The following is a 26,098-nucleotide window of genomic DNA, read 5'->3' on the forward strand; positions in this document are numbered from 1 at the left end:
AAAAAATCCAGTTATAACCAAAAGAACGGAAATAGCTAATGCACTTCATTTTCCTTTTAGCTTCTGGAACCTGTCTGCCACCAGCTGTTTGAGCTCTATCGTAGCTCTGAAGTTCGACTTAAGAGATTCACACTGCAGTTCTTGCCAGAATTGATGTGGGTTTATTTACGGCTTACAGTTAGCCGAGACAGACAGAGTAATGGTTGCATTGAAGCTCTACTGTTAGGAATTTATAATTTGGTAAGTTGAAAATGATAGTGTGGAGAATTTTAAGTATTTTTTAAAGTCCTCTGAAGTAATACTTAAAGAATATTTGAGAGAAGAATTGAAATGTCTACTGAATAATTTATTTGAGTTAAATTGAGTGCAGAGGTGCTTAATAAGTACTGATAATGCATTTTATAAAGTAGGTGAAGCTACTATAATTGACAGCATTGTTAATATTTCATGGCATATTTCTTCAAGTTATTTTGTTTGACCAATATTTATAAATGCTGTGCAGTTAAAAATTTTTTAAAATAATTATTTGATAATATATTATGTATTTGATACAATATTATTTATAAAACTTTTTTTCTGAGGAATTCTTAAGTACTTTGAACATTATTCTTCTGTGTATTTTTTTTCTCATGATACCCATTTTAGAACATTGGTATTGAAACTCCTGCCCTTTGAAGCCTTATATCTTGTGTATTTGGTATGCATTATAAACAAACACTCCACATAATAAGGTTTTATAGTTGAGAGGTAATAAAGTACCTCATAAAATATTGAATCTCACAATAAATGATATTCTGCACCAGTGGTTGCTCCTCTAAGTATTACCTTAAATAATCATTAGAAAACATTTCTATCACTAGAACATATATCTGGAGGAAGGAGTGTTCATGGCCTTTGGAGTCACTTATATTTTGTTTAAAACCAGGCCCTGCTACTTGTTGGCTGTTTTAAATTTGGCCAAGTTACTTAATATCTGGACTTTAGTTGCCACCTCTGTAAAAGAGAAATAAAACATTGTTATAGGATTAAAAACTATTAGAAAAATCCAGCATGGTGCCTGTGCTGTTTTAACTAATTATTTTTATGATTACTATTAGTATCAATTGAAGGTGAGTTTTTAAAATGAAAAGCTGACCTAGGTATAAAATTCTCTTTTTTGCTAATTTGCCTGATGGTTGTTTTTTTTAAAAAGCAGGAAATTTGTATCCTATATCACTGTGTCTCCTCTAGTGCTTAGCACAGATATTTAGTAAATGTTTGTTGGTTTAATAATTGAATTTAGTGTTTTAGATTATGTTTTGCATTATGCTATCATTTTTATTAATTTGATTAGTGTAATAAAATTCAGTAGTGGGACAAGTGAAGCAAAAATATTTTGTATAGCGGAATGCTTGACAAGTTCTTGACAGTACTTGGTGCTGTGGTTTAATTGTCTTTTGGCATCTCAAAAATACTGTACTATAAAAAAATTGCTCAGTTGTATGTCAGAAATGTAACCTCAGGCTTTCGTTGTCGTTTAATTCCCTTGATATCTGTGTTCTTTCTTCTCTGTGGTACTCAGTGTTTCTTACCACACTGGTTTTCTTTTATATACATATTTCTCTTTTTTCTTTCCCTCTCTAGCACTTCTCCTTTGTTTAAGATAGCCTCAAGGAGAGTTTTATATTGCCCTTAGCTTAAACAAATTTCAGAACACACTTCTCCACAAATACTCACAAATGTACATCAAAAGTATTAGGCTTAATTTAAAATTTAGGAATAAAAATTAAAATTTTATTGCCTAACTTAAGTCATGTCCATTCATCTTAGCTAGCATACATAGACTATCTCTCTGAGGAACAATGGCCCAGATGTGGTGTTAACTAGTTTACCTACAAAGTAGGTAAATAATCTCTCTCAGGAATTTTAAAACCGATTTTCCTGCAAAATTAGAGGTAGGATCATCATTCACATATAATTGGTACTCTCCTATGACACATAAAACTCAGAAATGAGCCCTGTAGGGATGTTCTTCTGGGTTCGTGTTTTGGTGATGGTAATTGTTTTTATAGTTGTTGCTTTCTTTTATGTTAACTACTTAGTCTTTCTCTGACCACCTTCGTGCTAGGTCTAGTAAGGGCAGTCTTCTCTATAAATTTTATGCCCATTATGTACTAATACGAGTTGTAAAAGAAACAGACTAAAGTGAGGCAGTAGAGATAGGGAGTGATTGCAGGAGGAGCATTTCACTCTAATTGCTGGCATCTGTAGGCAGATTTTTATTGATACCTGTAGAAGATTGGAGGTAAAAATGGACACATTGTCCTTTTCAATGAAAAATAAAGTGCTTTTAAAATTCACAAGAATTTTCTTGCAGTTCAGTAAGAGTTACCTAAATATGATCTTATTTTTAGTCACTTAGAGTAATAATTAAGTTAATATGTAGCTTATTTGAAGTCATTAGTTTAAAGGTCTAATCACTTGTAATCTCCCTGTCCTGTGTGAAAATTTAACATGAAAACTGATTTGTGTGCCTGCCTCACGTCTGTGCTGTCATGCTGTATTCGATTTACTTAGTATTACACTCAAATCTCTCAAAGGATAATTCAACCACCAAAGTGTACAGATTTGCTAATTTAGCAAAGATAAACCAGGGTAGTAATATTTTTTTATATATTACTATTTCGAAAAATCTTCCTCAGTTACCAATGATATGTTTGGTAAATTAAGAAAGTAATTATTATTTCTAATAGTCCTGTGATTATTTAATTATCTTTGTGTATTTTTTTTAACTATAGGAAATTGCTGATAAAGATGGAAACAATAAAGTTCTATCTTTTACTATCCCTTCTTTATCTAAGCCTTCAATATACCATGAGGTAAGTAAGATTTTTCACCAGCATCATTTTCAGTTTTTTTATTAGTCTTTTATGAATTTTCAAAAATATTCTTTAATTTTTTAATTTAAATTTTTTTTATTTTTCCATTACAGCTGACATACAATATTCTTTAAATTTTTAAGTCTTCCATTTTAATTAGAAATCATCTATGTTTGGATTTTATGATTTTTTAGGAAAATGGCTACTTAGAATATTACCCCGTAATTACTATATTTCCATTTAAAGGAGTCTGATGCATTCTAGCTTTTCACTAACATTCCACTTCTGTCTTTTGCTTATATTTATTTGGTTGAACAACGTGAGAATTCTGATTATCATATGGGCAATATGGCTCCTGTTGAGCTGAACTTCTTCTGTCTCCTCTCTTTAAGGATATGTGTTGTGAATCACGCTTCTGATCTCTAGTGGCTTTTAGTGCATAAAGTCATGAGGAAAGCATTTAAAGAAGCTTTACCAGTAGTCGAAAAATTTATATTCCATTTTTCTTATCAACAGTCAGTATCCTGTTGTCTCATAGCTCTAGGCAGCTTTTTTTTTTCCTTAATGAAGTCTCTGGGACTTTGTTTTCTGTTGGAAACAGAATGCCTCCTATTTAGCCAGTACTCATTTTAACAGAATATTTTTGAGTAATTTAATTTTAATTAAGTTCTGTGAATCATTTTATGAAATAAAATGGAGGATAGTGAAACATTTATGAATAGGTGGTTTTTCTAACTATAGAAACATAAAATCAGTTATGTCACTATTAAAGAGACATTTGATCATAGCCTTCAGTATTGTTTATAACTTTCTATACCTTGCTGTCTCCATTGTAGATTGGGATTAATGAGAGTACTTACCTACCTAAAGTTAGATAAACTTCACAGTTTGAATGCACAGTCCCCAAGACTGCTCATGTTCTAGAATACAGACAAATTAAAATTGATGTATTGTAACCTTTAGTCTTTTCAGCAACTTATATGTCCCCTAAATATAGATTCATTTCATAACCTTTCAAAAATTAAATCAGTATATTTTTAGTTTTATATATTTTAAATATATATATGTAAAATTTTAAAATTTTCAAAAAGAGCTGTAGAATGTATATAATTGAAAAGTGGGCCCAGTTGGTATGGCTCAGTGATTGACCAAGAGGTCAGGATTTGATTCCCGGTCAGGGCACATGCCCGGGTTTCGGGCTTGATCCACAGAAGGGGGCGTGTAGGAGGCAACCGATCAATGACTCTCATCATTGGTGTTTCAACTCTCTCTTTCCCTCTCTTTCCTCCCTCTGAAATCAATAAAGATATATTTAAAAAAAAATTTTAAAAAATGGAAAGGGTTTTGAAAGAGAAGAAATGATCTGAAACTGCCTTTTGGTGAAACAAAATTAAATATCTTTATGTGATATAGACTTTTACTTCATTTTAGAGGCACAATCTCATACTTTACCTTATTTTTATAGCCCTCAACAATTGGATCCATGGCTTTGACTGAAGGGGCATTGTGTCAGCATGATCTCATCAGGGTTGTCTATAGTGATCTTCATCCTCAGAGGGAAACATTCACAGCACAAAACCGGTAATGGTCAAAACTATAGACTGTAATAACTGTTAATTTATGCTTAGTAGTTAACTAATTACTTTGGTTCAAGTTTGGAATAAAAAGAGGCAAAAGGTTAAATATATGGTACTAGTGAAAGTACATCATAGCAGTAAAGTACCCATCCATCTAGTGCTAGTTACTATGTTGTGGTCATCTTGTATAAAGCAATGTAAAACCTAAAAGTTTAGGCATGAAGTCAGCCAAACTTAGAATATTGCCCTCTCAGGCAGTTTATCTACTCTCTACACCTTGCTCTCTTCATTGTAGAATGAATTAATGAGAGTACATACCTACTTGAAATTAGACAAACTGCAGAGTTTGAATGCATAGTCCACAAGACTGCCCTCACTTCTGACACCAGTTTCAAGTTTGGGGGGGTTCCCATAATCACTCTTAGGTTTGATAACTCTCTAGAAGGACTCATAAAACTCAGTGAATGAAAGCTATTATATTCACAATTATGGTTTATTACAAGGAAAGGATAACAGATTGAAATCAGCCACGTCCTCGCCAGCACTTGTTTTCCATCTTTTTTATTATAGCCATCTTAGTGGGAGTGAAGAGGGGTATTTCATTGTGCCATTGTTTTGTTTTTGCATATATTTTTTTGTACAGTCAACTATATCAGGAATACACATATGCATATACACATACATATATATGTTTTTCAGAATTAGATAGGCACTAGTTCTATACAGTTTATTGAGAAAAACTGCATTCTTCAGCTCCCCCTCCCATTTCTCTTCCCCAGATGTAACAACTTTTAACAAGGGTTCTCAATCAGGGCTCTCCCCCATCCCCACCTCAGCCCCGGAACATTTGGCAATGTCTGGAGACTTGTTAGATTATCACAATCGGGTTGGAGGGAGGGCTACTACAGGTATTATGTGTAGAGGTCAGGGATGCTGCTCAACATTCTGCAATGCCTTGGCCAGTCCACCACAACAAACACTTATCTAACCCAAAATGCCAGTAATGCTGAGGTTGAAAAACCTTGCTTTTAACTGACTCTTAATATTTACCTCTACATTTTTGAATAATTTGCTGCTTCTTAATTTTCAGTTTTAGGCATTATCAATTAATGTATTTCAGTAAAAGATTGTGATTTAGTTCATTACCTTTCTCATTCTCTTATATTTTCAAGGTAGTTATATTGTAATTGTGGGAAACTCATTATTCAGATTTCTGATTATTATGAATGACCATGGTTCATTCAGAGCTGTTTAGTGCTGAGTTTTGTGATTAACTGATTCCTTTTCCTTTCCTTTATATCTTTATATTTTCCTTGGAGTTCATAAGTGGTTTTTTACTTTATTATGTGCTTTGTAATCCAAGCTCTGCAAATCCTCTTATCAGTTGTCTTAGTCTCCTTTCAAGTCTTCATTACATGAATCATTTTCTCAATTTTATTTTCCTGAAAAAGTGGCTCCGGAGCCTTTGACTTACTCCAATCTGGACTGTGTTACCCTCTTTGCCTGGTATACACTTACTATCTTAGGATCTCCTTCCTTCTTACCCTGGAAATTCCCTTGGTCTTTTTCCTATTGAATCTACTGTTGGCTATATTCTGTATCTTCATTCTTTGTTCCTGGTATTCTGAAATTCCACTGTGGTATTACTTGGGGTGGGTTTATTTATTCCATTATGCTGAGCACTAGGTGGATGCTTATGATTTGGAAATTCATGTCTTTCAGGCTGAAAAATGTTCTTGAATTATTTTTGTTAATTAGTTTGGCCTCTCCATTTTATCTGGTCTTTTATTATGTCTTCTGGAGCTTTTATTATTTGGATGTTGAAACTCCTGGAGTGGTCGTCTCTTCTCTCCTATTTGCCATATCTTTTTTCTTTTGCTTTACTTTACTTATATTCTCAACTTCATTTACCAGTCCTTTTTGAGTTTTTAACTTCTGCAGTTATATTTTGTATATCTAAAAGTCTTTCTTGTTCTCTGAATGATCTTTAAAATAGATACTGGTTTTGTTTTGTTGGTGTGTTGTTTTTCTGAAACATCTATTTTCGAGAATATTGATAATTTTCTTTATTCAAAATTTTCTTTACTTCTTTGTATATTCCTCTAAAGTGTACTTTTTTCCTATTTTTTATTTTGATCTTATTTTCATGTTAGTGGAATTCCTTAGATAGATGTCTTTTCTCTCCCTTTTACAGGCGTCGGCAAAAGTAGGTTTACAGTTGTTCGTATGGAAAAAGACAGGCAGGTTATGATCATTACAATAGCTTTATTAACTCAAAAGAATGTCACAATGGCACAGTGCATGTCTTTTTCCATATGAACAACTGTAAACCTCCTTTTGCCCACCCCTGTATTGAAGAGTAGGGGAATAAAAATTGAGAAGCTTTAACCATGTTAGTAGGACTACTTGACTATGAACTCTACAACTTCTCACTGGGCCATTCAGTTGGGGAACTTTCTAAGTTCATATCTTTAAATCTTTCCTCTTAGAGTGGTCAGATTCCCTAGAGAAAGCTCTTCTAGTCTGTTAACTAGAGAGCTAGCTGCTAGCATTCTGGTGGCCAAGTGGGGAAGGAGAGCTTGAGGTCTCGATTTCCGGTAAGGTATGTTTCACATAATGTTCCTGTTTTCAGTATGGTATCTTTCTCCTCCAACCCCTACCCCAAACCACAGTTGTGCCTGGTGGTTCCTAGGTAGAAATTTCTTTTTTCTTCTTTCAGAAAAAAAATCTTAAATTTTAGATAATCTTCAATAAACCAAGTAACAAAGATAAGAAGAAGGGATCTGAACATATGACTGCTTCTGAGTCAGACTTCAACTTAGTTTTTAGCTTTTCATTTTGAAATAATTTCAGACTTACAAAAAATGTTGCAAAAATTATACAAAGAGTTTCAATATACTCTTTACCACCTGTGGGAAACTTTTTAGAAGTACAAACTTGGGCCCTGCTCTAAGAGATTCTAGTGGGTCAGTCTGGGTTGAGACACAGGAATATATTTTTCCAAAAGGTCCTTAAATAACTATAATGTGCATCCAGCTTTAGGAGCCATTTTCTTAGATGTTGTAAAGATTAGGAAAGCATTCTTTGTTCAATAAATATTTATTATAATATCATAATGTATTAGACACTGTGTTGGACACTAGAGGTAGAAACACATATATCAGGGTCTTGTCCCTAGAGTTGTTTATTACCAAATGGACAAAACAGAGGTAAACACAGAATTATGAGTCAGTGGGATAAATGCTGTATTAGAGCTACATAGATAAGGGAATAGTTTCCTTCAGCTGGGAGAATTAAGAACAGCTTTATGTCTAAGGTAAAAATTTGAGCTAGGACTTGAAACCTTACCAGGAGTTTTCTAAGTATGTTCTAGTAAGAAAGAGTAGCATGCATAAAAGCAAGTTGTTATGAAAGGTTTTAGCATATTCATGGAGTGGTAAGATTGATGTTGTGTGGTGTATGTAGTAGGCAGTGGAGGTAGAGTAAGGTTGGAGAGGTAGGATGAGGGTAGATTTTAAAAGGACCTTCTGTGCCATGATGAGTTTGGATTTTATCATGCAGTCAGTAGGAACAGTGGACTAATGTAGATGGAATGATCTGTTTAAGCATGATGGTTTATTTTTTGAGGAAGAATATAGATGGTAGCAAGGAACATGACCTTTAAAAAGGAAAATAGAAATGGGAAACATTGAGGAAGAGACTATAGTAGTCTGAGAAATCGTGAAAATCAGTGTTAAGGCATTGTTATAACCATTCAATGAAGAAATCATTTACTACAGTCTCTAGTACAAGTGATTATTTATAATCATTTCCACTTTTTGTTTTTTCTAGGTTTGAAGTCCTGAGTTTTCTCATGTTGTGTTACAATTCTGCTATTGTGTATATGCCTGCTTCATCTTATCAATCTCTTTGTCGGATGGGCTCCAGGTGAGAATAATAATTATTATTAACCTTTATATTTGTTTATTTGACAAATACTTATTGAGCATATTTTCCATGGTAGGCACTATTCTGATGATATAGCAGTAAATAAAACTTATGGAGCTTACATTCCTGTAGGAATCCTTATCATCTCTCATGCATCATAACTTTTTGAAAATATTTCAGCATTAAAAAAACGTATTTCCTATATGAACATCAAGTTAAGCCAACATGTCTTAAGCTTAGAGTGGTTTAGTGATATACCTAATCATTTTGAGAGCTTTGAATAAATAGTCCTATATGTGAAATCTTAAGGAATGTGAACCTTTTTCTTTATATATTTCACAAATAAAAATCTCTGCTTTGAATAAGAAAATTAGCAATAGTACCAGTTACATATCTCATTTGTATTTGTGCTTCCTAATCTTTACTAAATCAGAATTTCTAATAATTTGGACAGACCTGGTCTGAAATTTAAATATCCACTGTAGATAGAAAATTTAAGTAATATAAATCAGTTTGGAGATGGAGGACATTTAGAGTTACAGAATTTCAGTTATAGGAGGAACACTGAGTTCATCCTGTTCAACTGATTTTTTAAAAATTATTTATTGATTTTTGGAAAGAGAAAAAGAAAGAGAGATCTGTTTGTTGTTCCACTAATTTATGCATTCGTTTTTTGCTTTTTGTACATACCCTGACCAGAGATTTAACCTGCGACCTTGGCATATCAGGAAGACATTCTAACCGGCCAGGGTTCAGCTGATTTTTACTTTAAGAAACTGAGCCCCTCTAAAGGGTTAAATGCTATGTTGGTTTCTATTGCCTCTTAACAAATTACCACAAACTTAGCACCTTATAACAGTACACATTTATTATTTCATAGTTTCAGTGTATATGGAGTCTAGGCATGCTTAGGGTCTTACAAAGCTGCAGTTAAGTTGTTGGCTGGATTTGCAGTCTTATCTGAAGCTCAGTTGAAGAATGACACACTTTTGTTGGCAGAATTCAGTGCCTGTAGTCTAGGACTGAGGGCTTCAATTTCTTGTTGGCTGTCTGCTAAAGACTGGTCTTGTTCTTTGCCATGTGGGCCTCTCAACATAGGCTACCTATAACATTACAGCTTACTTCTTCAAAGTATAAGAGTGAAAGAGAGAACAGCACTACATTCTTAAATAACATAATCAGGTACACATAATCATGGAAATCCCATCACCTTTGCCATGTTCTGTTGGTTAGAAGCAAATCACAAGTCTCACCCACACTCAAGAAGAGGAAATGACACAGGGTAAATACCAGGAAGGACAGATCATAGAGGTCACAGCTCCCAAAGGTCTGCTCATTGCAAATTCTTTTTTTTTTTTTTTTTTTAATTTTTTAATTTATGTTTTTATTGATTTCAGAGAGAGGAGAGGAGAGGGAGAGAGTGAGAGTGATAGAAACATCAGTGATGAGAGAGTCATTGATCGGCTGCCTCCTGCATGCCCCTTACTGGGGATCGAGCCCACAACCCAGGCATGTGCCCTGACAGGGAATGGAACTGTGACCTCCTGGTTCATAGGTCAGCACTCAACCACTGAGCCACCCTGGCCAGGCCATCGCAAATTCTTTGTTCAAGTTCATGCTATTATGCTGCTGGGAAGAGAGTGTGGTCCTGTTTATAACAAAACTAAATTTTGCTAATTAGAGGAAGGCCAATCCAAATTAGTTGTACGTTGTTTATAGATGATCTTAAAATAGGTATATTATTTTCACTTCCCTATAACAACATGATTAGTAACTAACAAAGTTCTTGTCTCTAACCTAGATACTGTTATCAAGAGAATACACTGTTTAAGCACTTACTGCCTATCTACAGATAAATTTACTTATAACTGACTATTTTCAGTTCATTAAAACAAGTCTGCTGAATCTTTAATTGGAAACATTACTGTGGCATTTTAGAACATTTCCTAACAACAGAAGTAATTGGCAGAGTTCACATATTCTTTAAATAATTTTGAAAATCTGTGTACCCCTTGTACATTTTTAAGTTAACATTTAAAATTTTTCATCTTATCTTAAATAATAGCAAATGATATTATTTCCAGTAACTATTGACATAATGAGACAAATAGTGGTTGGGTCAATATTTTAAATGTATATAATGTAAATACTGTAGTGATCTGATCCCCACTGTTGTCCATTTGAGGAATAAATTAACAAGCTTTTTTTTTAATGGTCTGACGACATACAGTGTGGGGCAAAAGTAGGTTTACAGTTGTGACTATGTGAAACACAGTTTATGCTTGTATTATTATTAATTGTATTATTTTCCATACTCAACTATAAGCCTACTTTTGCCCTACCCTGTATTTTCATTTTTCTTCTTGAAGTTGAATTTTCATTATATTTTACCCACATATTTTATACTAATATAATGCTATTTTATTGATCACCTAATTATATATCTCTGCTACAAAAATATGTACACGTAGACTGAAATTGGGGAAAAAAAATTCCTGAGACTATGATGCACTAAAAACTAAAGTATTTCTTCTGAACTCACCATTACAGTTATTTCAATAAATAAATTAATTAATTAAAATAATATAGGTACGTTACAACTTTTTATAATTATTAAGCATAATTTTCTGGAAGCATTTTTTAAGGAGAAGGAAGGTAGAGGATTGTTTATGGTACTTTGAATAAAAATGGTCTCACAGACATCAGTAGTTTGAAATGTCCCTTTTTTTTGCTTTGAGATTTCTGTATTTCCCACTAATTCATCCTGATAAAATTTGGAATGCAAGAAAGTTTTGCATTTATTTTGTGAAGAGAGAGAAGGATGAATTTGAAAGACTTGGCTATTTGAGAAAAGTTTTTATTGATATAGTCCACTAAAATATACGTTTTATGAGGGCACAGATTTTATTTTTATTTACTTTTGCCTGTTCACAACTGTATACCTTGTCCCAGGACAGTGACTGGTACACAGCAGGTATTTAATAAAAGTTTGAGGAATAAATAATTGAATAAATGAATTTATAAAAGCAAAATATTTGATTCAACAGAACAGAAAATCACACATGATGAATACTGTATTTTCCTAGGGTTTGTGTGAGTGGGTTTCCACGGCAACATGACAAACACTGGAAAGAACTCTGTGGTCGAATAGTATTGGATCCCGAATTTATGGTGCAACTTCTCACAGGGGTTTATTATGCCATGTAAGTAGGTGGACTATTACATTGGGTGAATTCTTCCTAATATTTAGAAACTGAATATTTCTCTTTTTTTCCTTATCACTTGCACAACACTGAATCTCTTATTCCATAATGGACCCAGTATCTTGTTTTTCTAATATGAACACCTCTTAGTACTTTTTAAAATGAATGTACTTTTTAAATTTGAAAACACTATAATAACTATTGAAGACAATTTTTATTGAGATATAATTCACATATAAGATTTTTTTAGTTTTAGGTCTGCAGCATGATTAGACATTTTATATTGTAAAATGGTTACCACAATAAGTTTAGTTAACATTCATTACCACACATAGTTACAGACTTTTCCTTGAGATGAGAACTTTTAAGACACTCTTACCAACTTTCTAATATACAGTACAATGCAGTAATCACCAGGCTGTACATTATATCCCCAGGACTTATTTATCTTATAACTGAAAGTTTGTACCTCTTGTCCCCCTTCACCCATTTTGCTCACCCCTCCTCCCCAAACCTTCACCTCTAGCAAACACCAGTCTGTTCTCTGCATTTATGATTTTGGGTGTTTTTTTGTGTGTGTTTTGTTTTTGTTTTTAGTTGTTGGTTCTTTTTGGTGTTTTTTTGTTTTTACATTGCACATATAAGTAAGATCATACAGCATTTTTTACTTTTTTGGTCTGATTTATTTCTCTTAACATAATGCCCGCAAGGTCCATCCATGTCACAAATAGCAGGATTAGCTTCTTTTTTATGGCTGAGTAATAGTCCTGTGAGTCTCTCTGTCTTTATTTATCTGTCAGTGAACACTTAGGTTAGGTTGTTTTCATGTCCTGGCTATTGTAAATAATGCTGTAATGAACATGAGAGTGCAGATATCTTTTTGAGATAGTGATTTTCCTTCAGACATATAGAAATTACATTGCTGGATCTTATGGTAGTTCTACTTTTAATTTTTTGAGGAACCTCCATACTGTTTTCCATAGTGGCTGCACCAATTTACAATTTACCAGTGGTGCACAGGGTAGCCTTTTCTCCACATTCTCATTAATACTTGTTATTTCTGGCCTTTTTTATAATAGCCATTCTCACAGGCATAAGATGACATCTCATTGTGGTTTTGGTTTATATTTCCCTGATAATTAGTGATGTCGAGCAACTTTTTAAATACCTGTTAGCCATTTATGTATATCTTCTTTGGGAAAAAGTCTAAATTAGGTATTAACCCCTTATCAAATACGTGGTTTGCAAGTGTTTTCTCCCTTTCCATATGTTGCCTTTTCATTTTGTTAATGGTTTTCTTTGCTGTGCAGAAACTTTTTAGTTTGATATAGTCCCACTTGTTTATTTTTGCTTTTGTTTCTTTTGCTTTTGGTGTCAAATTCAAAAAAATCATTGCCAATACCAGTGTCAAAGGGCCTTACTGCATGTGTTTTCTTCTAGGAGTTTTATGGTTTCAGGTCTCACATTCAAGTCTTTAATCCATTTTAAGTTGATTTTTGTATAAGGCATAAGATAGTGGTCCATCCAGTTTCATTCTTTTGCATGTGGCTGTTCAGTTTTCCCAAAACCATTTACTGAAGAGACTATTCTTTCCCTATTGTATATTTTTGGTTCCTTTGTGCTAAATTAATTGACCATATAGTCATGGGTTTATTTAGTTGATTTTTATTGATTGATTTGGGAGAGAGAGGAAGGGGGGGAGAGAGAGAAACAAGGAGAGAGAGAAAAACATTGATTTGTTTTTCCACTTACTAATTTATTCATTGGTTGAATCTTATATGTGCCCTGACCAGGAATGGAACCTCCAACCTTGTGGTATCAGGACAACAGTCTATCAAACTGAGCTATCTGGCCATGGTGTGTGGGTTTATTTCTGGGCTCTCTATCCTGTTCCATTGAACTGTGTGTGTTTTTATGCCAATACCATGCTTTCTTGATAACCATAGCTTTATAATATAGTTTGTTCAGTTTTGTTCTTCTCAAGATTGCTTGGCTGTTCAGGGTCTTCTGTGATTTCATACAAATTTTAGGATTGTTTATTTCTGTGAAAAATGCCACAAGAAATTAGATAGGGATTACACTGAATCTGTAGATTGCTTTGAGTATTGTGGACACATTAACAATATTAATTCTTCCAGTTCATGAACTTGGAATAGCTTTCCATTTATTTATGTTCTTCAGTTTTTTTCACCAGTATCTTATATGAAAACTGTAAGTATACAGCGTACAGGTCTTTTCCTCCTTGATTAAATTTATTCCTAGATATATTTTTTTTGATGCAATTGTAAATGGGACTGTTTTCTTAATTCTCTTTCTGACAGTTTGTTATTAGTGTATAGATATGCAACTGATTTTTGTATATTGATTTTGTATCCTGCAACTTTATTTGTCATTAGTTCTAACAACTTTCTGGTGGAATCTTTAGGGTTTTCTGTGTATAACATTATGTCATTTGCAAATAGAGACAGTTTTACTTCTTCCTTTCAGATTTGTGTGCCTTTTATCTTTTTCTTGCTTAATTGGTATTACAGTACAAGGACTTCCAGTACTATGTTGAATAAAAATGGCTAGAAAAAAAGGTTTTAGTTCACTGCTGAGTATGATATTAGCTGTGGGCTTATCATATATGGCCTTTATTTTGTGGAGGTACATCCCCTCCATCCCCACTTTTTTGAGAGTCTTTATTATGAATGGATGTTAAATGCTTTTTTTTTTTTTTTTTTGGCATCTATTGGGATGACCATAGGATTTTTATCCTTCATTTTGTTAATACAGTGTCTCACATTGAATTGCAGATGTTGAACCATCCTTGCATTCCAGGGTTAAATCCTACTTGATCATGATGTATGGTTTTTTTAATGTATTGTTGAATCAGGTTTGCTAATATTTTTTTGAGGAATTTTGCACCTGTGTTCATCAGGAATATTGGCCTGTAATTTTCTTTTCTTGTAATGTCTTTGTCTGATTTTGGTATCAGGGTAATACGGGCTTCATAAAATGAGTTTGGAAGTGTTCCCTCCTTTCCTCTTTTTTTGGGAGAGTTTGAGAAGGATTGGTATTTTTTAAAATATTTGGTAGAGTTCATCCACAAAGACATCTGGCCTGGACTTGTGTTTATTGGGAGGTTTTTGATTGCTAATTCAATCTCCTTGTAATCAGTCTGTTCAGATTTTCTATTTCTTCATGATTCAGTCTCTGTAGATTGTATGTTTCTAGGAATTTATCCATTTCTTCTAGGTTGTCTAATTTGTTGGCATATAATTTTTCATAATCCCTTTAGTACTTTTAAAATAGCCAAACTAGCCTAACTGGCGTGGCCCAGCAGTTGAGCATCGACCTATGATCCAGGAGATCGAGGTTTGTTTTCCAGTAGGGGCACATGCCCAGGTTTTGGGCTTGATTCCTGCAGGGGGTGTGCAGGAGGCAGCAGATCGATGACTCTCTCATCATTGATGTTTCTATCTCTCTTTCCCCCTCCCTTCCTCTCTCTGAAATCAATAAAAAACAAAAAAATTAAAAATAATTAAATAGCCAAAATATAATATAACTAGTCATTAAATTGGAGTCCAGAAATTGTCGAGGTTTTCTCTATGGAAAACTGTGTTTCTTTATGTAGTTTATAACCCAGGTTTTCACAAATGCATTAAATATCTACACGTGATAAAAACCAATTCATGTGAAGAGACATCTGTAAACTATTTTAAACTTTAATATCTGAAATTTTCACTTTGTTATTGTAACCAAAAGGGGGATAGTTTAGAAATGGAATGATGCAGAAATTGATGTGAAATCTTATTTGTGAATCAAAATAGTAGGACTTTGAGCTATATAAAAAGGTTGTTGTTGAATATTAAAGTTATTTGCTAAGGATAGTAAACAATCTGCTTCTCCTTAGGTACAATGGACAGTGGGACCTTGGCCAGGAAGTTCTTGATGACATCATTTATAGAGCTCAGCTAGAACTCTTTTCTCAACCACTATTGGTAAGTGAAAATATTTACTTTTTATTAAACATACCTGTGCCTGTCGAGGACACAAGAAATTAATATATAATATATGAGGCAGTCCAAATCACTGAGGAAAAGGGTTTATTCCACAGTAACAATTGGTTAACTATTAGAAAGAAAACAAAATTGGTTTAGATCCTCTCCTCCTACCATATATCAAAATACAATTCAAATAAATTAAAGAATTAAATGTTTTGAAGCCCTTTAGGAAAGAGAGGGGGAAAGGTTATATTTACTCAAATTTCTATAGGAAGAAGGACTTTCTAAGCTTAAATGAAATGACAAGTCACTAAAAAACGGTTGATGAGTTTTGACCATATAAACATCTAAATTCTAAACCACCAGTGTCTTAAAAAGAAAGTTAATATGCAGTGTACAAACTGAAAAAAAGTATTTTCAACAAGCATGACAAGAAAGCCAATTAACACTTTGTTTATATGAAAAAATTTTATACTCTGTCACAAAATAAATATATCTTTAAAAGGTAAATGATTAATCTAAAAACAAATGTAAACATCTGCCCTGGCTGGGTGGGTCAGTTGGTTGGAACCTTGTCCTGTACATCAAAGTGCCATTTCCTGTCAGGGAGCATATGTAGGTTGTGGGTTCGATCCCTGGTAGGGGCACATATGGGAGGCAACCAATAGATGTTTGTCTTTCAGTCTCCCTCTCTCTTCCCCTCTCCCCCTTCTTGTCTCTCTAAAATCAATAAAAAACATATCCTCGGGTAAGGATTTAAAAAAAAAAAAAAGTAAACATTTAATAGTCGGCTATGGAAGGCATTCTTTACGTTACCAGTAGAGTATAACACAACTCTAAACACCCCTCTGCAGAAGCTGCCTGGTGATGTCCATTTGTTTTGTTTGACTCACTATTCCATGTCTAGCAACATATCCCAGAAAACTACCCTAAATTTTTAAAAAATGTATTATAAGCACAGCATTAGTGTTATTTTTAATTTCAAAGGAATCAAACAGTTTAAATGTTCCACAGCAAAGAATGATTAAGTTGTCTGTTTGCTTGGTGAAATTATGTATTTGAAAATTTATATTAAAGAAAGGTGCTAGCTTGTGTTAAGTGGTAAAGCAGTATATAACTTTTTTTAAATCTATAGATAGGACAATGTGAAACATAACAAAATGGCAATAGTTGTATAGGTGATTTGACTGGATGATTTTTATTTCTTGCAATTTTCTGTTTTCTCAACTTTTAATAGTATTTTTATAATGGTATTTTAAAAATATGTATGTACTTTTACTTCCTGTGCTTTAAGAGTACAGTTTTTAAAAGCCATTTTCCTATCTTTTTTGCATTTTAAATTTCCATTTTTTTCTAATGTCATCATCCCTAATTTTACTCTTAAGATTTACATTAAAATGAATGAATAACAAGATTTTAAGAATTATATTACAGTAATAATACCTTGCACTTGCCGACTCTTTAAATTCATACTTTTACTTTTGTAACAATTTTATAAGTTAAGTAGAGGGGCATTTCCAAGGCAATATAGTTAAAGAGATTAGTAATCTCTAGTCCTGGAATAGTTCTTTATTATTGGGGGTCCCTGAGGGACCTACTGAATAACACTCCTTTTCTCTATTCAAATCTAGAGCCACATGATAACTAGATAAGATAGCTGGCAAATAGAGAAACAAACATCATCTTTAGTACTGATAAGGGCTATACTGAAAGACTTAACTCCCCACTCCTCAATCTAGACCTTGGAACAACTCCCTGGAGAGAACTTTTGAGTTGGTAGAGAAGGCACATTTATCTAGGTTGCTATCTTCCACTTGCCCTTGTCCAAGTGGAGAGGGAGGGAGAAAGATAGTCCTCTATCTCAAGATCTTTGCCAGATTATCGCTACCCAATTAAGAAACATAAACCAATTAATGGCAATTACTTTGAATCACATATTTTACTCTCCACGGAGGGCAGAAATTGTTGGGACAAAATACCAGACATATTTGGAGAAAATTTCTTATGAAACAAAGAAGTAGAGAAAAGGCTAATTGTCTTAATCAGAGTTTAAATTTTGCATGTTATTTATCATCTGAAGAATCGGAAACTCACTCTAATTTTTTATATGTCAAGGTCCGATGTTAAACAATTTTTCCTTCTTTGGAATGTGTTTTCTCTTTGAAAGTAAATAACTTCAAGGAATTGGTAGGGTGACTGACATTTTAAAAAATAAATTCTCATTTTTATTTTTTAATATGTTTTTATTGATTTCAGAGAGAAGAAGGGAAAGGGGGAGAGAGAGAGAGATAGAAACATAGATGGTGAGAGAGTCATTAATCAGCTGCCTCCTGCATGCCCTCAACTGGGGATTGAGCCTGGGCATGTGCCCTGACTGGGAATCAAACCACAATCTCCTGGATCCTAGGTTGATGCTCACCTGCTAAGCCATGGTAGCCGGGCATAAATTCTCATTTTAAAAGCCTGCCTAGAAGAATATAGGACAATAGAAACACAAATATTTCTGACACATTGTACTTTTATATTTTATAGTACACATTTTAAATATATATTCAAAAAATTTTGAAATGAAAAAGTGTAGAATAAATATAAATTATACATAGGGTGTAAATATGTATAGACTTATATTATCATTTTAGGTTGCTAATGCCATGAAAAACTCATTACCATTTGATGCTCCTGATTCTTCACAAGAAGGCCAGAAGGTACTTAAAGTGGAAGTCACTCCCACAGTGCCGAGGATTTCTCGGACTGCAATTACAACTGCTTCCATCCGTCGCCATAGGTGGAGGAGAGAAGGTAAGTACAAAATCTCTATAGCTCACTCATGGATTCAAGTAAATTTATCACTGTTTTTATAGACTATATTAGCACTTGATATTATAGTACTCTATATAATTAAAGTAAATTTGTTCAGTTTATAAAAATAGCTCTAAAATTGTGGTTTAAATGCTCAAATTTATTTTAATATAATTTTAAATAAAGTAGAAAGATGTTATTTATAATGCTCTATGAATGTTAAAACAGAAAATAAGATCAAGTTAATTTTTATCTTTTTTGAACTAGGAATAACAATAGGAAAGAAGTTTCTTTAAGCCTCTTACCAATACTGGGGGAAAAAGGTGCATGTGTGAGCACTGTGGGAGAAGCATTGTGGGAGAAAATTGTTTAACTGGCCCAATTAATGGTATAATACAAGCTATCCACAAAATAAATGATTATTGATCTTTAGATTTTTATCTTTGCTTTTCATTTTTTTAGTAAGTGCTGAATCCAGCAGTATTTTATGGTCATATGGTACTTGAATAGTCAAGCTTTCTTGGCTAAGAGATATTAATTGCTATTTTAATGATCCGTATTTTTCTATCCTATTCATTTTCAGACCTCACATTGTTCATCTGCTGCCTTATGTGTGTGTATGCTGTGCACACACATGTAACTATATAACTAGTGTTTGTGTTTGTATCATATCCATATATACATTCTCTTATCTGCCTGGGTCAAAATGCTCAGAAAAGAATAGAGGAGCACAAAAAGCACTAAAATTTTATATGTTGAATCCCAGATGGCTTTGACTTCTCAAACGAGGCTGACTCGAGTATTCCTGGCACCCCGATCCAACACGGCTCCACTGACCTAGGGATCAAACGTGTGCAAGAGGGGGAGGTGCTGGTGCGCAGGACCCCTGAGCACGGCTCACCGGAGCCCAACTCAGCAGCAGCCACAACAGAGGGTAGGACAGAGATGAGGAGACAGAAGTCAGTGAGGCAGTTGCTGGAGAAGAATCCTGGCTCTCTAACCCCAAGCAGAACATCTTTCCATTCTAGTGTGTGTTTTTACTCCCCCAGTGTATTAGCTCCTCCTCGCAAAGTACAACCCCCCATATGCCTAATGCCAGGTCAAGAACAATCTTTTGTTACCATTTGTGCTGGCCTGGAGTCTGCATCCCTGTGTAATCAAAGAACAGCTTGGCATGGCTACTAACAAGGCAGAGGCCTATCTCAAAAAGGTCTGCAAATGCTTGGAATTTTTTCATTACTGAGCATGTTTATTCTAACATTAGGAAAGGAAAAATGCACACAATGGACATGAGCCTTATTAGTCAATATGAGTTGATTTAATTCATATAATAATTTATTCTTTAAAAAATATCTGAGGAGCATTTTAAAACATTAATACATTATCTTTGAGAAATTGGACTAAAGTGGAGCCGGCAGTTTATCTCTAACCCCAGGGTGGTCAGTTAAGAATTACTTTTCTCGTTAACAGAGTAAACTGGTATTGATTGGCTTTTTATCATCTTCGGGTCAAGTTGCCTGGGTCTAACTAGTGAACTCCTGACATCTTTCCTCTATAATTATACTATCCTGGTGCATGCTACATTTTATCATTTATTGTAAATAATGATTATCTTACATAGAGCCCAGACAGAATTGAAATGTATTATTTAGAGGTTAGGTATCCAGTAGATCCTTGTTTCTACAATGTAGGTATCTCAAAATGAGAATCATCCCCCCTCTTCCAAAATCCTTGCTGCCCCCTCCCCGGACCACCACCACCACCACCACCACCACCACCACCACCACTACCATCTGTAAAAGAACACTTCTCTCTGATAGGAAAGTATTTATTTGCTGCTTTACATGTGATACCATAGGAGTTGGCTTTGTGAAAGAGGAAACTGTAGCCCAATCATCTTTTCATTATTGAATGGATTGCTACAGTGGAGCCTTTACACTATGAAATACAGCAAGTAGTTTTAAAATAGGTTACGTATTTTTACTTATTTTAAAGACCAAGCATACATGAAGCAGTTATTTCCACCTTAAGGAAGTATCTTGCTCTTTGGTGCATTAAAAATTTGAGCATGCTCAGTAAGAATTTAAATCTACCCTCTGTTCCCTTGTCCATTTGCCCAGATTGACCTTACTTCCTTTACCAGTGTTGCATGTGCATGAACTAGGGACCCAAAGAGTTGGTGCTGTTTTATAGAGATTCTGTGAAAAATACAGCCTTCCCTTTTCATTTTTTCTGTATCTATTATACGTGGGAGTCAGTTTTATCTTGTATAAAGGCGTAAAAATAAATATGTGAATAGATGTTGAACCCAGAGGTAACATAAATTAAACAACATCTTGTTTCTTAACATTCTTTTTTTGAAATTGAATTTATTGGGATGACATTGATTAATAAAATTATATAGGTTTCAGGTGTTTTTGTTAACATTCTAGATGATTAAATAAGCCACTCGATGCATATCTCCTACCGCTGTTAGAATGTTGGAGTGTTTGTGCTAAATGTAGTTGTACTATGTTAATTAACATTTGATGATATTCTAGAGAGTGTGTGGAATAAGGTTGAAACATTTCTGCCAATTCATCAAAGTCATATACTTTGAAAAAGGAACCAAAATAGTAGTTCCTTTTAAATATGAAAATGTTCTATTTTAATGTCTCCTACCACTAGTAGAAAATTGCAGTTTGTGAGGGTGGAGTATAGCCACCGCCAGTGTGTTTGAAATTTCTCAAAAATTATTTTGTCTTTTAATCTAGATTAATTGTAGCTTTAAAGCCATATTAGTAGAAGCTAAATTTATTTTTCCATTCGGAAAAGTTCATTGAAAGTCTTTTTTGGTTAAAAAAATACCCTTTTTGGTTGTCTCTTCTTTGGATCATCAATAGTGTTGTTACTACCCAGGGAGAAAATTAGAAAGGAAAAAGGTTGTGAGGCACAATTATCATATATATATATATATATATGAGAAAGTTAATTTGGAAGGTCACAGAGGTAGAAGAAGTGAATGGTAGAAAAAATGGACTCAGGAAACAAGTTACAGAGATGAAAGAAGGGGCCCTTGGAGCTTAGGAGAAAGAAAGGTAAAGGTAACTCTCATGGGGACACTGGAAGGGCACATGCTTGATTAGGGGAGGGAGAGCACCACACAATTACCTTTTTTTTGTTCCTTGAGGTTTTCTTAGCCAGAAAGAAGGAAATTACTAAAACCTATGTAAAGTTTTGGTAATTCTGAAGTCTACTGGAGCTTTTGGATAAACATTGATAATTGACTTTTAAAAAAAGAAAACATGTTTTTTAGTATGTGGTTTTAAATAGCTTTACAATTAAAACTGTATTTGTTGTATGTTGAAATTGAAGAGAATATGAGCCCATTTTCTACCTTTATTCTGATTATCAAGTAACATTTTATTTGTGACTTTTAAAGTTGGATTTAAAATTATTACTAAACTGAGGATGCCTGTGATTAAAATATACTCAGTGTTCCATATACTGAAACAGCATTTTTAGTATATAAAATATCAGTGGATTCTCTTGCATGGTGGTTTTTATGTTATCATCATCTCTTTTATGGCCATATTGCTTGGGCATTAGATCTGCATGTGGCAAGATTCAGAAGCTAGCACTAAGTCTCTCAGTCTCCTTTCCTAATTTCATACATATACAATACATTTCTGTTCATTCCGGTTTTGTATTACTGGTATCAATTCTGAACCAGTAACCTTTCTTGGACATTTTGGAGTTGTTTATACTAATTGTAAGTGAATTGCTAAGATAATGTCATTTAAAGTTTTTGAGTTACATTGAATACTATTCTTTTGAACAAGGGGTTGAGAGAAGTGGTGTCAGCTGCATTTTCATATGGCTTTGCATGATGATTAAAGATTATTAAATTGCTGGATAAAAATAATAAGGTGCCTTTTGCTTTAAGGATAGCTTATTTCATTCTTCTTTTGAACGAAGGAAATAACTAATCCCTATGAGAAAATATAACTAAGAAAATATTTTATTTTTTAGGGTACTATGTTAAATAAAAATTGTGTTTAAATATTTCATATATAGTTTACTTAGGTAACCCTATCTCAAGGTAATATTTGTTTAGATTTCTTTCCTAACATTTTACCTTAACTATAATATTGCTATCTGTATGTGGATTCAGATTAAACTTCTCCCAGTCTGGTAAACTATACTTAATGATGTAGCAAACCCCTATCAGTTTTTGAAAGAAGCAAGTGTATTTCTTTTCTAAGAGAATGTTGTTCATACTTGCAGTAAGACAAGTGGGCTTTCTGGAAACCCCAAGCTAACTATATTATATGTGTTTCTTCCCTTCTTACATATCCAAATAAAAGGATTCTTTTGTTAACTGCAGTTTCTGCATGAAACATAGTCCGACACTATAGTATTTTGTGATTACAAAAATAATACATCTCAAACTAAAAATTTTAAATATTACAGAAATACATGATATGAAAAGTAAAAGTCCTTCTTAAATATTCCTGCTGGTTCCCTAGCTTGCCCTCTGATAATCAAGTATATTCTTCACATTAATTTATCAAGAAAATATGGAAACCAGTGAGTAGATATGTCTGTAAGACAAAATACAATTAGGAAGTAACTGGGAGCAATATAAAGTTTTTTTATTCTAGAATTAGAAAACTTTACTAGTTCAATGTTAAAGGTTTTAAAGCCAATTAGAAGCAGTGAGCTGTTGAAAAAATGTAAATTTTATTGTCGTTAAAAAGGGTGTGGTTTGTTAGGGATAATTGTTTTTGGCATTATTCTGGGTGACTGAAATTAGGAAGAGGTCTATTTTATGGTGGGTTAAGAAAGATAGTAAAAATTTTTCTTTTTTTAAATAGATATGGTCACTGCTAATTGATATGGGTGTATTATAAAGATTTATGATAACAAAATGTTGTATTTTACCCAAAATTGTTTCATATTCCTAAATACAAACTTTTTACAAAAGTTGGACTAATTAAAACTAAATAAACAGAACAAATAACATTAAAATTCTGTGTAGGTATGGTTTCTTCCCTTAAATTATTTAGGGGAAGTGCTGATAACAAACCATTGCCACCTATAGCAAACATTACCCAAGAGATAGAGTCAGTCGAGTTGTTATTCACATCTACTTATTTAATTTAGCTATTGCTGAATCTGTCTGATTTGTTTTTTAGGTGCTGAGGGGGTCAATGGAGAAGAAGAATCGGTAAACCTGAATGATGCAGATGAAGGCTTTTCATCAGGGGCTTCCCTCAGCAGTCAGCCAGTTGGGACCAAACCATCCTCTTCTCAGAGGGGAAGCTTAAGGAAAGTAGCAGCGGGGCGTTCAGTCAAGGAAAAAGAAACAGCCTCTCCCATCAAATCCAGCGAGAGCCCTCAAGATTCAGTAGTTCGCAGGCAGTATGTCCAGCAACCTACTGATCTTAGTGTAGATTCAATGGAGCTGACACCGATGAAGAAACACCTGAGTCTGCCTGCTGGCCAAGTGGTGCCAAAAACCAACAGTTTAAGTCTAATCCGGACAGCCAGTGCTTCCTCAAGTAAATCATTTGACTATGTAAATGGCAGTCAAGCAAGTACCAGCATTGGGGTTGGCATTGAGGGAGTTACTAATTTAGCAACTAACAATGCTAATCGATATTCCACTATCAGTCTACAGGAAGACCGGCTAGGTCAAGCTGGAGAAGGTAAAGAGCTTCTCAGCCCAGGAGCTCCCTTAACCAAGCAGTCTCGATCCCCAAGTTTCAATATGCAGCTAATATCCCAGGTGTAGTTTTGACATCCTTTCTCATCTTTCTGCTTACCTTTTAAACTGAACATTTCATTTTGCAAGAAGAAACTTCATCCCATGTTGTGAAAATATTAGTCATTGTAATCAGATTTGATTTAGTTTAGGTATGTTCATACTGTATTTTGTATGGAAACAGCAATAAGGTTTTCCTTCCCCTCTTTTCTGTATCTTCTCTTCACCCATTCCTTGTAAATGTGTTTGTGAAGCAGTATAAAATGTTTGCATTTTCCATGCCTTCCTTTTTCCTTGGGTGATGTGCAATCCATCGTAGGCTGATCGGTCCCATTTCAACACTGTGAGACTGAGGATATGTTAGAGGAAATGGTGTATATGATCCCTATGAAATGATTCTTTGGCTTTCTTTAAAAAAACCAACACAAAAAACGGGTTTGTTCTCATAATCTATAAACTATGAATACTGGGTCATATTTTTTTCTCTCTTAACCAGGAGTGCCTCAGAGATTCTGCTATGACTTTGGACTTCTCTGAGTCTGTGCAATCATTTTCTTGAGAAGCATGGGGAAAGGTGGTAGACTGTTGCACTTTTTCATTAAAATGAGAGTGGCTCTTTTTCTCCTATCTCCTTTATCTCGAAGACATGAATGTTTAGTTACTGAGGCATTTAAATCAAGTTGTGGCCACCTCCATTGGAGGACAGTTGATTGTGTAATTGTAATGCACTTTCTCAATGGCTCTATAGTCATTATTAACATGTCTTCCCTCCTCCCCACAAGGACATGAGGTTATTTCTGTCCTTCAAGTTTGAACAGCTAACAAATCAGAGAATCCAAGGGGCATGTTCTATTTCCCAGGAATGACTGACACTTTGGTGCTGGGGTTTTGTGGAGGGAGGGGTAGTTTTTGTTTAGCTTGTGTGGGATTGTGTGTATGAGGGGAATTTTTGATTGGTTTTCTTTATTTTCCTTTGTGAGCTTATGACTGAAGTAGAACAAGTACGTCTTCAGGTAAAGAGAGGGATTTCTCAACCTATTTTCTGTGATGTCAGACTATTGGAGAAACCCTTTCAGCTGCTTTCTAGATGTACCTAAACTCAGTCAGATATTTTGGAGTAAGAAACCTGAAGTCCTGATATATCATATACTCCAAGGAAATAATACATCAGGGACAGATAATTGGCTGAAAACACTGACGCTTCAATGTGACACATTTTTATAGAACATTTCTACCAGGGGGTACTGACTTGATTTCTCCTACAAGGACCACACTGCCTTTTGTGTTTAATGTAATGCAATTTGTGTACCTTCTAATCATATAGCTGCAAAAGTTTCTCATTTTTATAAAACTTTGAAATCATACCAGTAAGCTAAATGTTGAATGTATGTAAAGTAGCATTTGGTAACTGTGCTACAGAAATGCATTATTGGTAAAAAACAAAACAAAACAAAAAAAACTTGATTTGGTTGGTTAAGATTTTATTATGACCTCTTCTGGGTCTCAGGCTGTAATGCTTGATTGAAATAGAAGAGAATGTGTTGGTTTTTGAAAATCAGTATATTGTGACTTGAACTGTTATGTGTTATCCTTCCACAAAATACATCAGAACTATTAGTTAGACATTTTTATTTTATTGTGAAAGAAAAACATACTGAATTTATAGAAAGCAAGTATTCTCATAATCAACAAAATTTAAAATTTTATCACTACCAACTAAAATTATAATAGAACTTGATAAATAAAATAACTGGAAAAATTCCTCTTATTCTTTTCACACCTATAAATCTCCCCCCCCCCTTCTTTTTTTAATTATAAGAGGTTTTTTGTTTGTTTTATTTGTTTTTTAAGGGATTTTCTGTTAGAATCTTTATAAAAACAATGAGATGCTTGTTTGAATTTGGTGGTCTGTAACATTTTCTAGCTCATATTAAAATGGAAAACTATAACCTGAACTAGTATCTACAAAATTGCCAAAGTCCAGGGTAAAGGTAAAAGTTGA

The 26,098-nt window shown here is 33.9% G+C and overlaps 1 protein-coding gene across 8 annotated transcripts in view; it reads left to right on the forward strand.

Moving 5' to 3' along the window:
- Window positions 1-24,373, forward strand: part of HYCC2 (hyccin PI4KA lipid kinase complex subunit 2) — a 45,872-nt gene extending 21,499 nt beyond the window's left edge. For 3 of the 8 annotated variants that reach the window (XM_081141918.1, XM_081141913.1, XM_081141914.1), the window contains 9 exons: window positions 61-240; window positions 2,778-2,858; window positions 4,324-4,439; window positions 8,267-8,362; window positions 11,449-11,565; window positions 15,461-15,548; window positions 18,191-18,350; window positions 19,117-19,284; window positions 23,528-24,373. In XM_081141918.1, the coding sequence (XP_080998044.1) occupies window positions 154-240; window positions 2,778-2,858; window positions 4,324-4,439; window positions 8,267-8,362; window positions 11,449-11,565; window positions 15,461-15,548; window positions 18,191-18,350; window positions 19,117-19,284; window positions 23,528-24,126 (1,512 nt within the window). In that variant the 5' untranslated portion in view covers window positions 61-153 and the 3' untranslated portion in view covers window positions 24,127-24,373. The remainder of the gene's footprint in view (window positions 1-60; window positions 241-2,777; window positions 2,859-4,323; window positions 4,440-8,266; window positions 8,363-11,448; window positions 11,566-15,460; window positions 15,549-18,190; window positions 18,351-19,116; window positions 19,285-23,527) is intronic. The other 5 variants (XM_081141920.1, XM_081141916.1, XM_081141917.1 and 2 more) reach the window with 3 other exon arrangements.
- Window positions 24,374-26,098: the final 1,725 nt, after the last annotated feature.

The sequence above is a fragment of the Miniopterus schreibersii genome (genome assembly GCF_964146895.1).
Source record: "Miniopterus schreibersii genome assembly, chromosome: 7".
NCBI classification, from domain to species: Eukaryota; Metazoa; Chordata; class Mammalia; order Chiroptera; family Miniopteridae; genus Miniopterus; species Miniopterus schreibersii.